General features: G+C 40.2%; 1 protein-coding gene across 4 annotated transcripts in view; it reads left to right on the forward strand.

The window, feature by feature from the left end:
- NAV2 (neuron navigator 2) overlaps window positions 1–13,754 on the forward strand; it is a 410,389-nt gene that overhangs the window by 133,491 nt on the left and 263,144 nt on the right. For all 4 annotated transcript variants that reach the window (XM_053286662.1, XM_053286663.1, XM_053286664.1 and 1 more), the window contains exon 3: window positions 9,319–9,371. In XM_053286662.1, coding sequence (XP_053142637.1) covers window positions 9,319–9,371 — 53 coding nt within the window. The remainder of the gene's footprint in view (window positions 1–9,318; window positions 9,372–13,754) is intronic.

Raw genomic sequence — 13,754 nt, forward strand, 5'->3', positions numbered from 1 at the left:
ATGATGCTGTTTGCATGCGCGATATGGTCTTTTGCTCTATCCAGGGTGGTCCGTGGGTCTTGTGACACTTGCCCAACTTGGCTTATCTCATCTGATAATCATATGGCCTTATCCACCCCAAGCACAGTACCTCAAGTGACAGTTGATGGTGTGTATCTTTATGTTTCTTTTTCGATTGTCCCCTTTGGGAACAGGGATGCATCTTATTTATTTATTATTTAACCGCCCTGAACCATTTTTGGAAGGGCGGTATTGAAATAGAATAAATACAAATAGTAGTAGTAATAATAATAATTATTATTATCAGAAATGGTCTGGTAAATATTATAAATGCTTATCTGAGGAAGGGCAGGATGCCTCCTTGTTTTAAGGAAGCTATTATTAGACAACTTTTGAAGAAAGCTGCACTGATCCCTTGGAGTTAGTAAATTACAGACCTGTTTCTAACTTTCCATGGTTGAGTAAGGTGATTGAGTGGGTGGTGGCCTCAGCTCCTGGCAGTTCTGGATGATGCAGATTATCTAGACTCATTTCAAACTGGCTTTCGCATGGGCTATGGGGTTGAGACTGCCTTGGTCGGCCTGGTGGATGATCTCCAACTGGCTATCGACAGGCAGTGTGACTCTGCTGATTCTTTTGGATCTCTCTGCAGCTTTCAATACCATCGGACATAGTATCCTTCTGGGGGAGGTTGGATGGGGTGGCACTTTTTTACAGTGGTTCCACTCCTACCTCTCTGGTAGATTCCAGATGGTGTTGCTTGGAGACATTTGTTCTGCAAAGTGAGGACTAAAGTGTGGAGTCCCACAAGGCTCCATATTGTCTCCAGTGCTCTTTAACATCTACATGAAACCACTGGGAGAGATCATCAGGAGGTTTGGTGCTGGGTGTTATCAATATGCTGACACCCAGATCTTCTTCACCATGTCAACCTCATCAGGAAATGGCACATCTTCCCTTAATGCCTGCCTGGGGGCAGTAATGGGCTGGATGAGGGATCACAAACAGAAGTTGAATCCAAATAAGATGGAGGCAGTAACTGTGGTGGGGTCGGGACCCAAGAAATGGTTTTGATCTGTCTGTCCTGGCTGGGATTACACTCCCCCTGAAAGATCAGGTACCCAAAGATCTTGTGACCCAAAGCTCTCCCTGGTTCTCAGGTTGAGGCAGTGGCCAGGAACGCTTTTTATCAGCTTTGGCTGATACATCAGCTTTGTCCATTTCTAGAGGTAAATGACCTTAAAACAGTGGTACATATGCTGGTAATCTCCAGACTTGACTACTGTAATGCATTTGATGTGGAGTTGCCTTTGTATATAGTCTAGAAACTACAATTGGTACAGAATGCAGCAGCCAGATTGGTCTCTGGGACAACATGAAGGGACCATATAACACCGGTTTTGAAAGAACTGCACTGGCTGCCGATATGTTTCCAGGTGAAATACAAAGTGCTGGACATTACTTATAAAGCCCTTAATGGCTTGAGTCCAGGCTATTTAAGAGAGTGCCTTCTTTGTCATAAACCCTGCCGCCTTTTATGATCTTCTGGAGAGGTCTGGTTATGGTTGCCACAAGCTCTTTTGGTGGCGACACAGAACCAGGTTTTCTCTGTGGCTGCTCTGGGGCTTTGGAATATACTCTTTGCTGAAATAAGAGCATCTCCTTCTCTGTTTTCAGGAAGACCCTCAAGACTCTCCTATTCTCGCAAGCTTTTAATTATAATTAATTATAATAATTTGTTAATAACTGTTTTATACTATTGTTTTTATTGTGTCTCATCTATTTTAATCTGTGTTGATTTTTAAATATTCTAAATTTTGTACACTGCCTAGAGATGTACATATCAGGCAGTATAAAAATATGAGATAAAAACAGACATGGCTCTTAAGGACATAAGCAAAGCAATACTGGATCACACCATTGGCCCATCCTGCTTCATGCAGTGGCCAATCAGGTGCATCTGAGAAGCATGCAAGTGGAGAAGAGCATGCAGGGATATGCTCCTACTGATGAAAATATACAGCTGATAGCCATTCATAGCTCTATCCTCCATAAATTTTTCTAATACTTTTTGAAAATCAGATAGGTGACCACATCTGTTGGCAGTGTCATGCTGAAAATTCTATAGTTGGTTTACACATGGTGTAAAGTAGTATTTTCGTTTGTCCTGAATTTCCCAGCATTCAGCTTCAACAGATGACCCTCACTGTCTTCGAATCTTATGGAAGAGGAGTTTTCCTCTCTTCTGGAGTTTGATTAATTGAAGTTGTGTGCTGTATTAATGCAGTAAGACAAATGTTTGGATTCCTTCACAGGAGGTATTGTGAAGACACTTTTCTGCACATACTTCAGTGTTTGTAGGTACTCTGGAAAGGGAAAGTATATTTGTTTAGTGTCATATTTATGATGGACAGAAAAAAGAGCTAACAATTTCCTGCTTGTTCTATGTACTCCCACCTGTGCGTCTAGTTTCTATTAGATAATTTGGTTTAGTTTGTTTTTCTTGGAAAATTCTGTAGATGACTACAAATGTTCAAGGATTATTCTGGCAAGGAAACATGCAGTGTGTTTTTAGATGTTTACCAGAGCACTGCATGGACTGTTTTCCTTCACCACAGCACCTTGTACATTTACCAACATGCTACTACTAGTACAACCTATACCAGGGGAAAAAAATCAGTATCCATTTCTTAAACCTTTCTACATGACGCTGACATCACCTTTGACCCTTTCTTGTGGCATTTATACTATCTGCAAATGTTGTTAATAGCTTGGGGAAAGACTGAGCCATAAGTAAAACCTGGGTTGGAATAGTCCAAGATTATGGTGTACTAGAACTATAGAAAACACTTTACTACTATGAATATTTATATGCTGTTCTTCAGCCAAAGTTCTCAAAGAAGTTCACATAAAAAAAATAAACAATACATAAATAAGATGGTCCCCTGTCCCCAAAGGGCTCACAGTCTAAACAGAAACATAAGGCAGATACCAACAACAGTTACTGGAGGGATGCTGTGCTGGGTTGAATAGGGCCTCCTGAATTAAAAAAAACCCAAAAAACCCACCACTGAACATGGCGTATAGGAACATAACTTTAATTATCAAAAGCAAGGATTAGGACATAATCAAGAAAAACAAGAATAAAAGCAATATATTAACAACAATTGCAGCAGATAAAAATAATTCCTCTACCCAATTCATATCTGTCCCAGAGCTTGGTGGATAAAAAGCCCACTTTTGGCTGCCTTCTAAAAGGCCAGGATGAAGTAAATATGCAGATGTCTTAGTGAGGGCATTCCAAAACTAGATGATGCCATTGAAAAGGTTCTATTGTGTATTCTCATGCACTACATTTGAGAGGTGGTGGGGGCACAGTCTGCAAAGCCTCAGTTGCTGGATGAAGCATCCAGGCAGATTTTTATGAAAGGAGATGTATGCATTCATTAATTCATTCATTCATCAAACTTATATACTGCCCAAACTTTCATCTCTGGGCGGTTAACATAAAACAATTAAAACACACATAAAAGTTAAAACAAATCAACAGTTTAAAATTAACCATAAAATTAAAACAGACAATTTTAAAAAGCTGAGAAAGCTTAGCCAAAAAAAAGGGTTTTCAGGTGTTTTTAAAAAATTGCCAGAGATGGGGAGGATCGTATCTCAGCAGGGAGCGCATCCCACAAACTTGTGGCAGTGACCGAGAAGGCCCATCTCTGTGTAGCCACCAAACGAGTTGGCGGTAACTGGAGACGGACCTCCTCAGGTGACCTCAGTGGGCGGTAGGGCTTGTAGTGAAGAAGACGCTCTCTTAAATACCCAGGGCCTAAGCTGTTTAGAGCTTTATAAGTTACAACTAGCACTTTGTATTTTGTCCAGAAACCTATTGGCAGCCAGTGTAGCTCCATCAGTAAAGGAGTAACGTGGTCTCTCTGAGATGACCCAGAGACCAACCTGGCTACCGCATTCTGAACCAATGGAAGTTTCCAGACTACATACAAAAGCAGCCACACATAGAGAGCATTACAGAAGTAAAATCTGGAGGTTACCAACAGTTGTACCACTGTTTTGAGGTCATTGATCTTGAGAAACGGGCACAGCTGGCATATCAGCTGGAGCTGATATAAAGCACCCCTGGCTACCACCTCAACCTGAGAAACCAGGGAGAGGTGTGAATCCATAAGTATTCCCAGACTGCGAACCTGTTCCTTTTGGGGAAGTGTGACCCCATCTAGAACAGGTAGATCAAAATCATCTCTAGAGTTCTGACCCCGCATAATAAGTACCTCCGTCTTATCTGGATTCAGCTTCAGTTTATTCTTTCTCATCCAGCCCGTGACTGCTTCCAGGCGGGCATATAGGGAAGATATGCCAGCTCCTGAAGAAGTTGACATGGAGAAGTAGATCTGGGTGTCGTCAGCATACTGGTAACACCCGGCTCCAAATTCCCTGATGATCTCTCCCAGCGGTTTCATGTAGATGGTAAAAAGCATTAGAGAAAGTATGGAGCCTTGAGGGACACCATACTTAAGCTCAGATTTCGAAGAGCAACAATCTCCAATCGACACCATCTGGAATCTATCCGAGAGGTAGGAGCGGAACTACTGTAAAACAGTGCCTTCCACCCCCCAACACCCTCAGATGTTCCAGAAGGAAACTATGGCCGATAGTATTGAAAGCCGCCAAGAGATCCAAAAGGACCAACAGAGTCAATTATTCTTAAGATAACCGAAACAATTGGGAAAGGATAAGACCAGCACTTCAAATTGGCCCAAAAGCAAACTGACAACCAGTACAGCTAATTTTTTACCCCCAAAATTAGCATTAATGTATAAAAATGTTCCAAACAAATGTTGGAAATGTGGACACTGCGAAGGAACTTTTTTTCATATGTGGTGGTCTTGCGGGAAGGCAAAGGCCTTTTGGGATATGATATATAATGAGTTGAAGAAATTTTTTAAAATGACATTTCCTAAGAAACCAGAATCCTTCCTGCTGGGAATAACGCAAGGAGAGTTTTCCAGAAGAAATTTAACATTTTTTTATGTATGCAACCACGGCGGCCAGAATAGTATATGTGCAGAAATGGAAGGACAATGAAATGCCCTCAAAAGAAGATTGGCTGATAAAAATTTTGGAATATGCTGAGATGGCAAAACTTACAGTACTGATAAGGGATGAAAACTTGGAATGTTTTAAAGAAGATTGGAAACCATTCTTACTATACTTAAAGAACTATTTTTCTAATATCGATTTTTCAGCAGGGTTTGAAATTTAGTAATAAATAGCAGGTCGGGTAGAGTAAAATTGATTTTGTAATGTGTAGGATATATGCTTTGAATTGTTATAGCAATGGTTGATTGTATAGTTAATGAATCGCACAGATTGGTGTGCAGGAAGTCAATATTTACTTAATTAGATGTAATGGGATTGTTAAGAGATTGTAAAAACCAATAAAATTTTAAAAAGCAAAAAAAAAAAAAAGAAGAAGACAACCAGTACAGCTGATACACCAGGACTGATACAGTCTTCATACGGAGCCAGAACTGAACTTTAGAGATGTCTTTTAGCCTTGGGAGTCATGTTCAGATCCTGGTTTATTTGGAAACTCTGACTAAAATGAGCCAGGATCGCCTATCTCAGAGTTTCCCAACCTGTGTACTCCAGATGCTGCTGAACTACAACTCGAGTCATCCCCAGCTACAATTTATTGTGGCTGGGGATGATGGGAGATGTAGTTCATCAACATCTGGTGTACCACAGATTGGGAACCCCTGGCCTAGAGTATTCTAGCTGGTTTGGCTGTCACATCAGGTTCCAGCTTGTTCTAACCAGGGTCTTTCCTCCCATTTTATATATGATGTAACTTATTCATGTATCTGGGCGGTTTACAATACTCATGTCTCCAGGCAGTTTACAATAAAAACATAGATGAAAACAAAATTAAAACGATGGATTTTAGAAGTCTAATTAAACGTCTGGATGAATAAATATGTTTTAACCTTTTAAAAAGCTCTCAGAGATGGGGAGGCTTATTTCAAAGGGCTTTGAGGGAATTCCAAAGCCTTGGGGTAACAGTGGAAGAGCCTCGTCCCTGAGTAGCCGCCAGACTAGCTGGTGGCAACTGCTGATGAACCTTCCCATATTTTATTTTATTTTATTTTATTTTATTTTATTTATTTATTTATACATACATACATACATACATACATACATACATACATACATACATACTATTAGTACTACTTCTACTACTACTAAAAATGTTATACTCCACCCCTCCTGTTTGGAGTGGCTCACAATATTAATAAAATAAATAAAATGTAAAGTACAAGATTAATAAAATTATACCAGTTAAAAGACCAGCCGAAAAGCACATTTAAAATGGCATATTTTTAAGTTTCAAATTAAGTCATTAATAAAAAGTTAAAAACTGAGAACGAAAAAACAAATGATCTCACTAGTCAGTCCATAATGGAGAAAGTATTCTCTTAAATACCCTTGTCCACAAAGGGGGAAAGGCAGAGCATACATCTTAGGCTAGTAAACCAGGCTTAAAACTTGAATCCAGGCTTCAAACCTAAAATTTTTGCAGTTTGGTCCAAATTCAGACCAGACCGTGGTCCATGAACTGGTTCAGTCAGGCCAGCCAGTCCAGTCCATCTGACCGAACCCGTTCTGTCATGGACTAGTTCATCACACCCCTTACCTGGATCTGTGCAGTGTTTGAACTGGACATTGGTGATGTGAGCAGCCTACAGTCTGGATGCTGCATTCTGAATCAACTGAAACTTCTGAATGTTCAAAGGCAGCCCCACTTACAGCATGTTACAATAATCCAGTCTGGGCACAGCTAGGGTATGAATGCCTGTGGTCAAGTGTGAATTCTCCAGAAACGGATGCAGCTGATGCATCTGCCAAAGCTGCTGAAAAGCACTCCTGGACTTCTAAACATTATAGAAAATGTCCACTTTTAAGTGAAAGTACATTCTTTACTCATGCAAGATTTAAGCAAATATTTGTCATTAAGAAATTGGTATGAATGATACCATCCATATGCCTACCATGAGTTTCTTAAAACAAACAAAAGGACCTGATGCATCTTTTCTAACAGAAGTGTACGGAATTAGGAAGGAAAATTTCCATTTCTGTGGAAACTCCAGAAAATTACATTGCTGGATCAGACAAATATGACAGATCTTTTGCCCTGGTTGGGCATACAAGTCAACAGCCAGTTTATGCACAGGCATATGTATTTCACGTACTTCCAGGCCACAGCCTCCATAATGTCAAAATATTTCACTGGGAGTGAATATAAAAAAGACCCTAAAAGACCTTATTAATGTGATTATCTCTTTGAATTGCGAACACCCAGAACACAGCATTCAGCTGCCACCACATCCTGGAGCTATCGGCATACATTATTATCAAGCTTTGCCAAGACCAGCGGGGTAGCATTAATCATGGTATAGAGAGCAGTACCTCTTGTGTGTATTTGGAGGTCACATGTTTTTTTGTTTCATGAGAGAGGAACTGCAATCTGGTCATAGCACTGGAAGTGATTCTCTGACAGGGCTGGCATTAATTTTTCATTGCTCATTCTTGGTCTCAACTCATCTGGCTTCCTGCCATTACTCTGCACTGGGGAAGCAGGAAGAGAAGACTTTAATATAGCAATTTTGTGGTGGTGCTTGTTGATTGGCCATTGTGGAGGGAATGAGGAGAGCGTGGCACTCTGATAAAAAGTCTTTGCTGATCATGGATAAATATCCTACCAAAACTTCCAGATTAACCTATTGGATCCAGATCACAGCATGCCATATGCAAAGATCAGGGCCAAGTATAGTTCATCATACTGTTACCAACAGACAGGGAACACTGCCAAATAAATATTGCTCTCAGAACTTTCAATTTGCTGTAAGGAATTTTGTTTGCAGAGGACATTTATTTCTATATATAAGTTTGGGAAAACCAACAGCTGCCCTGTAAAGTTATTTAAAGAATACTTCACTGTAGCTTATAGTGGAGAGAAGACTCCACTATAAGCTCAACTGTTTCCATATACATTTGATTCTAATACACCATGTCTCCATGTAGATAGTAGCCTTGGAATGTGTCTGCTACTGAAAAGCTGCAATCAAACATTGCTTTCTACTCTCTTCCAGTGTTGTATTCAGATATTACTCATTTAAGAAGCAAAACAAACAAACAAAAACTAGGCTAGTCTGCACACTTCTTTAATATGGAGCAGAGCCATTTTTGCATGCTCTTTTGACATGGTAAAAGAGGAATCATATATCATATTGTGGGAGTGTATGGAATTAAGTTGAATGCAAAAGAGGGGTAGTACCCAGACAAAGATGCAATACGAATACAAAAACATTTTCTGTTAGATGCTCCACTAGATGCATTTGTTCCCAGAAGCATTTGTACTTGGAGTTCAAGATGCACTTATTTGGTCACCTTTTCCCACCTATAGCATGGTAATCATTTCCCCTCTACATTGCTCTCTCTTCTGCTTGTCTTACCTCTTTGATTCTATTAACTGACTGCCTTTTTTTTTTGGTTACAGTGGGTCTCTTTGACTCTTGAAAATGTTACCTCACACTAATCTTGTAAGGCTTTCTAATTTCAGAGGACCTAATGGATATCCTAGGTGTGATGGCCTTTCTGCCTGCAATGCATTCACTTGTTATGATGTCACAGGAGTTGTGATGTCACCGACTGCTTTGAAAACATTGAGAGACTTGACAATATGCTCAGGGGATCCTTTAGAGCTGAATCCCAAGTAACGTCAGCAACTGGACTAACTAAAGAGTAATGGAATGTATTTGCAACATGGGCTTTCACGTTTTATGGGTGCGGGCTGGTGGTCCTGAAATGTTTCATTAGAAACAGTCAGACATTGCCTGCTGCTTGTAAAGTAAATGAGGATTTTCTCTTATTTACATCTGACTTGTACATGTGCATGGTTTATTAAACAGAACAACCATGCACTCATGCATAAAGAGTGATGCGGCTTCCAGATTTGAAACAATCAGCCTGGTAATTTGTAAAGATTACCCGTCACTTTCAGAAATGCTGTCAGTCCAGTTGTCTCCTTTTGAAATGGTGGTGACCTTCTCCAGCTGTCTCTGGAGGAATGGCTCAGTAGAAGAATTCAGCCGGATGGCTCTCGGTGTTTCACACATTTGCTTTGATTGGGCAACCACAGCTTTAGACTGTTTGATTTAATTGCAACAAGTGCTCTGGGAATAACTGCACCAGGTGTCTTTACAACAGGTTTTAAAAATCATTCTTTCTGCTCATTTTTAGCAAATGAGAAGATTGAAGACATCAATGGCTGTCCAAAGAATAGATCTCAAATGGTAAGTGAAAATTAAGTGTTTTAACTATAGTTCATTAATTAAGGTGTGCAGTCCTAGCGATCAGGAAATGCAGTGAGATCATATGAGCTGAGTAGGATTTTATGTTGTTACGTTGATATTCTGTTGGTTTATATTTCATTTTAAAAGTATATATTTTTATGGATGTATGTTTGTAATCTTTAGATCAAGCACTGTGGAGCCTTACCTGCTGAACTTAATGTCATAGAATGAAATGGTAGAATAGCTATTCAACGGAAGATCAGAATTAAGCACTCATTTGAAATTATATTTTATAGTCCATTATGTTTTAAATGAAGGCCTTTGCCTTCAGTTTATGGCATTTAATTCTAAACTGTTCACAAACTGTGCACCAAATACTGAACTGAGGCTTCAGAAGCCCTAGTTTATTGCATTTTTTACAGTCTTGGATGGGTGGTAGGAAAGTTTAAGTCAGAGAGAGCATAGCAGAGGGATACCAGTGCTGTCACTGGAGTCAGAAGGAGTTTGATTTGACGCATATAATATATTATTATATCATATTATATCAAATATATTATTATATTATTTTATCATTTTATTAAACAAAGCCATGACCCAATTTCAGGATAAGGTAATAGATTGATTTACTGAGTCCAATTGCAAATTGGAGTGGGAGTGGTGGCAGTTAGTAGTTGCAATTACTCTCATTTCTATATCTGTCATGTATAAACACACACCGGTTGCAATTTAAAAAGCATATAAAATTTATGGAGGTGGGGGGAGAACATATACATGTGCAACAGTGTCCAGGAAGATATTGGTATCTCTGTAGAAGATGTCACAATAGACATGCTCTTGGCATGTCCCTTTTCTAATCACATGGGCTGTGAGGTATTATCCAAATTGTCCTGGTGACAAACTGATACCTAGGAAAATATGGGCATTGAGCAAAAGGGGGAAGAAAACATTATGGCTATGAACATAAAACAATAGAAGTCTAGTTTCATAGACTGTGATTCCCATTAAACCAGATTTTCATTTTTTAAAAAGTATTTTTACAGCAGTTAAAAAACCAAGCATGAGGAAAGTTCTGCTACATCATGCTAAGGCCTAGTTGAGCATTCCATTTCCCACAGTGGTCCACCAGATAGTTCACAAGTAGGAGGTGAAGGCATACACTGTCTTCTGCCATTGCTCCCCTGCTGCTGGATCTTATAGACATGCTGCCTCTGGACCTGGATATAGCATATCACCTTCCAAGCTAGTAGATGTTGATCAACTTGTTCTCCATGAAGTTGTCTAATCCGCTTTTTAAAATAATCAAAGCCTAGTAGCTGTCATATTTTATGGCAGTGAATCCCATCGAACAACCCTACACTGTGTGAAGTATTTCCTTTTATCTGTCCTAAATGTCTTGCCAATCAATTTAGTGGGATGACCCTTGGTTCTAGTGCTGCGAGAGAGGATGAAAAATGTATCTCTATCCACTGTTTCCACTCCATGCATAATTTATAAGCTTCATTCTTGTCCCTGCTTAGTCATCTTTTTTTGGAAACTAAAAAAGCCCCAAATGTGTTGTCTTTCCTTGAAAAGAAGGTGCTCCTGCCCCCGAGCATTTTGGTTGCTGTCTTCTGCACCTTCCATACAAATCTCATTGTATGCTCATTGTTGGGGGCCATAATCTGCAAGATGAGATAGATCTTCCTGTTCTGGATGAGGTTACACTCTTCTAGAAAGAACAGATTCATATCTTGGGAGTGCTCTTGGACCCAGGTCTCACCCTGGTGCCTCAGGTTGAGGCTGTGGCCAGGAGTGCTTTTTACCAGCTGTGCTCCACCAATTCCAACATTCCTTGAGGAGAATGACCTGGAAACAGTGGTACACCAGCTGGTAACTTCCAGGTTAGACTACTTCAATGTGCTCTATGTAGGGCTACCTTTATACATAGTTCGGAAACTTGAGTTAGTCCAAAATGCGGCAGCCAGATTGGTCTCTGGGGTAGCCTGGAGAGACCAGATTATGCCTTTTCTTAAACAGTTGCACTGGCTGCCAATATGTTTCCGGGCAAAGTACAAAGTCCTTTAAAGCTCTGAATAGCTTAGGTCCAGGTTACCTGAGAGTATCTTTCTCTACAAGATCCCCACTGCTCATCAAAATCATCAAGAAGGGTCTGTCTTCAGGTGCCACCAGTTCATCTGGTGGCGACCTGGGGTTGGGTCTTCTCTGTTGTTGCCCCTAGGTTGTGGAGCGTGCTCCTGTGGATATAAGAGGGTTATCTTCCTTGGAGACCTTCAGGAGAGCCTTAAAGACCCATCTTTTAAGCCTGGCTTTTAATGATATCTAGTTTTAATGAGCTTTAATCTGGTTTAAATGTTGTTGTTTTTAATTTTAATTGTTTTATTATGTGTGTTTAATTTTAATGTAAACCTCCCTGAACCACTATAGGAAGGTGGTAACTTGGCAAAAGTTAACTTAGCAAAGTTAACTCTTGCTAACTTGGCAAAGAGGCACCTTTTAACATGGTGATAGCAGGGAGAAAGTAACTGGCCCTATCCACCCCCAGCACAGTACCTCCAGTGACTGTTGCTGGTGTCTATCTGATGTTGCTTTTTAGGTTGTGAGCCCTTTGGGGACAGGGATCCATCTTATTTATTTATTATTTCTCTATGTAAACTGCCCTGAGGCATTTTTGGAAGGGTGGTATAGGAATGAATGCATGAATAAATAAATAAACAATCAAATAAACTGGATGAATGAATGAATGAATAATAATCATTTTGAGACACAGTGACCAAAATTGTACACAGTATTCCAATCTGGTTGCACCATGGATTTGAATTAAGGGCATTAGAGTATTACTAGTTTTATTTTCAATCCCTTTCCAAACCATTGAATTCCTGAGCGTGGGATTTGCCTTTTTCATAGCTGCTGCATGTTGAGTTGACATTTTCATTGTGCTATATACCATGACCCCAAGATCACTTTCTTGGTTAGTTACCAACAACTCAGATCCCATCTGAGTTGTTGGGATTTTGTCCCAATATGCATCACTCATTTATTTTGGACCACATTTGCCATTTTGTTGCCCATTCACCTTTTGGAGTTTTTGCAATCTATTTTGATTTCCATCACTCATTGGCCTGGTATCATCTGCAAATGTGACCTCATCACTGCTTATCCCTACACTCATATGCTGGGCAGGACAAGCACACAGACTCCAAACCACTGTAAATTTGCAGGATGTAGAAAATGGCATGAGCAGGCAGGTGTTGGACTTGTTATGTATTTTTAAATGATGTCATGGGTATTTCAGTCTCACCATTCAGGGACTGAAGGACATCATCACAAGGACTATCTCCAGAGGAAAAAATAATAATAGTGTTTGCTGATTTTTTTAAAAAAAAATCAAGTTTCCAGCAAATCCAGTTAATGGTTTCAGTACTGGTAACCAGCTGTTTCCCTCTTGATGGTGGTAGGTGAGGGGACAATGTTAGCAGGGTGACTGAGAGATGGCTACATAGCCTTGTTACACAAATAATAATGGAAAGCCAGAGATATATAATAAAACAATAAGTGACAAGCTTTGATATGGAAAAAAAGGTGAAGTTGGCAAAATTTAGGTACCAGTAGAGGATGTGAAATGGAGCAAGGGAGAATGGGTGAATGAAAAGAGAGAGGATTTAACCACAAGAAACGGGAGGAAACAGTGGGACATCTGAACAGCGATACTGCACAGACAGGAAGAAATGCAGTTGAAAAACAGACCACAAATTTATCTTATAATAGAACAGGTAATATCTGTGGTGGCTGTGTGGTGCTTGTGGTAAAGAGGCAAATCTGAAGTGTGCAGAGCTGGCATAGATGGTCACAGAGAAGCTTTGGTTTCACTATGACAATGGATCCATTTGGATATAACATTGAACCAGAGGTAAATGTTTCAGAGGTTTGAGTTTGTGATCATACAAAGTGGGACACCGTGGTTTCGTCACCCAACTGCAGCTCCATGTTTGCTCCCAAACCTGATTTTGAACCCTCTGTTTGTGGTGGCCGCGTTCCTCACTGGATGCCTTTGTGAACTGATGACCTGCCAATTTCCATCTCCTTGCTCCTCCTCCTGCTGCTTGGCAACAGGAATGCCGCATCTCTGCAGTTTCTGTATTTAAAGGGATGGAACTGCATTGGGGAAAGCTTTAAATAAAAGGAGAATAGACACATGTGAAAGGAGCCCTTTCATTGACCTAACACCCGATCTAGTCCCATGCCTGGGCTCTCGGATCTTAGCTATGGAGTGTGGTTTCTTTATGTACACAAAGGTGCAGGGGAAACCAGACCAAGGGACATGACCAAGAATCCCGGGGAAAGATACCAGTTGCTAAACCATGGAAGGGCCAGTACTGCTCTTCT

This window comes from Hemicordylus capensis, chromosome 1, assembly GCF_027244095.1.
Source record: "Hemicordylus capensis ecotype Gifberg chromosome 1, rHemCap1.1.pri, whole genome shotgun sequence".
Lineage (NCBI taxonomy): Eukaryota > Metazoa > Chordata > Lepidosauria > Squamata > Cordylidae > Hemicordylus > Hemicordylus capensis.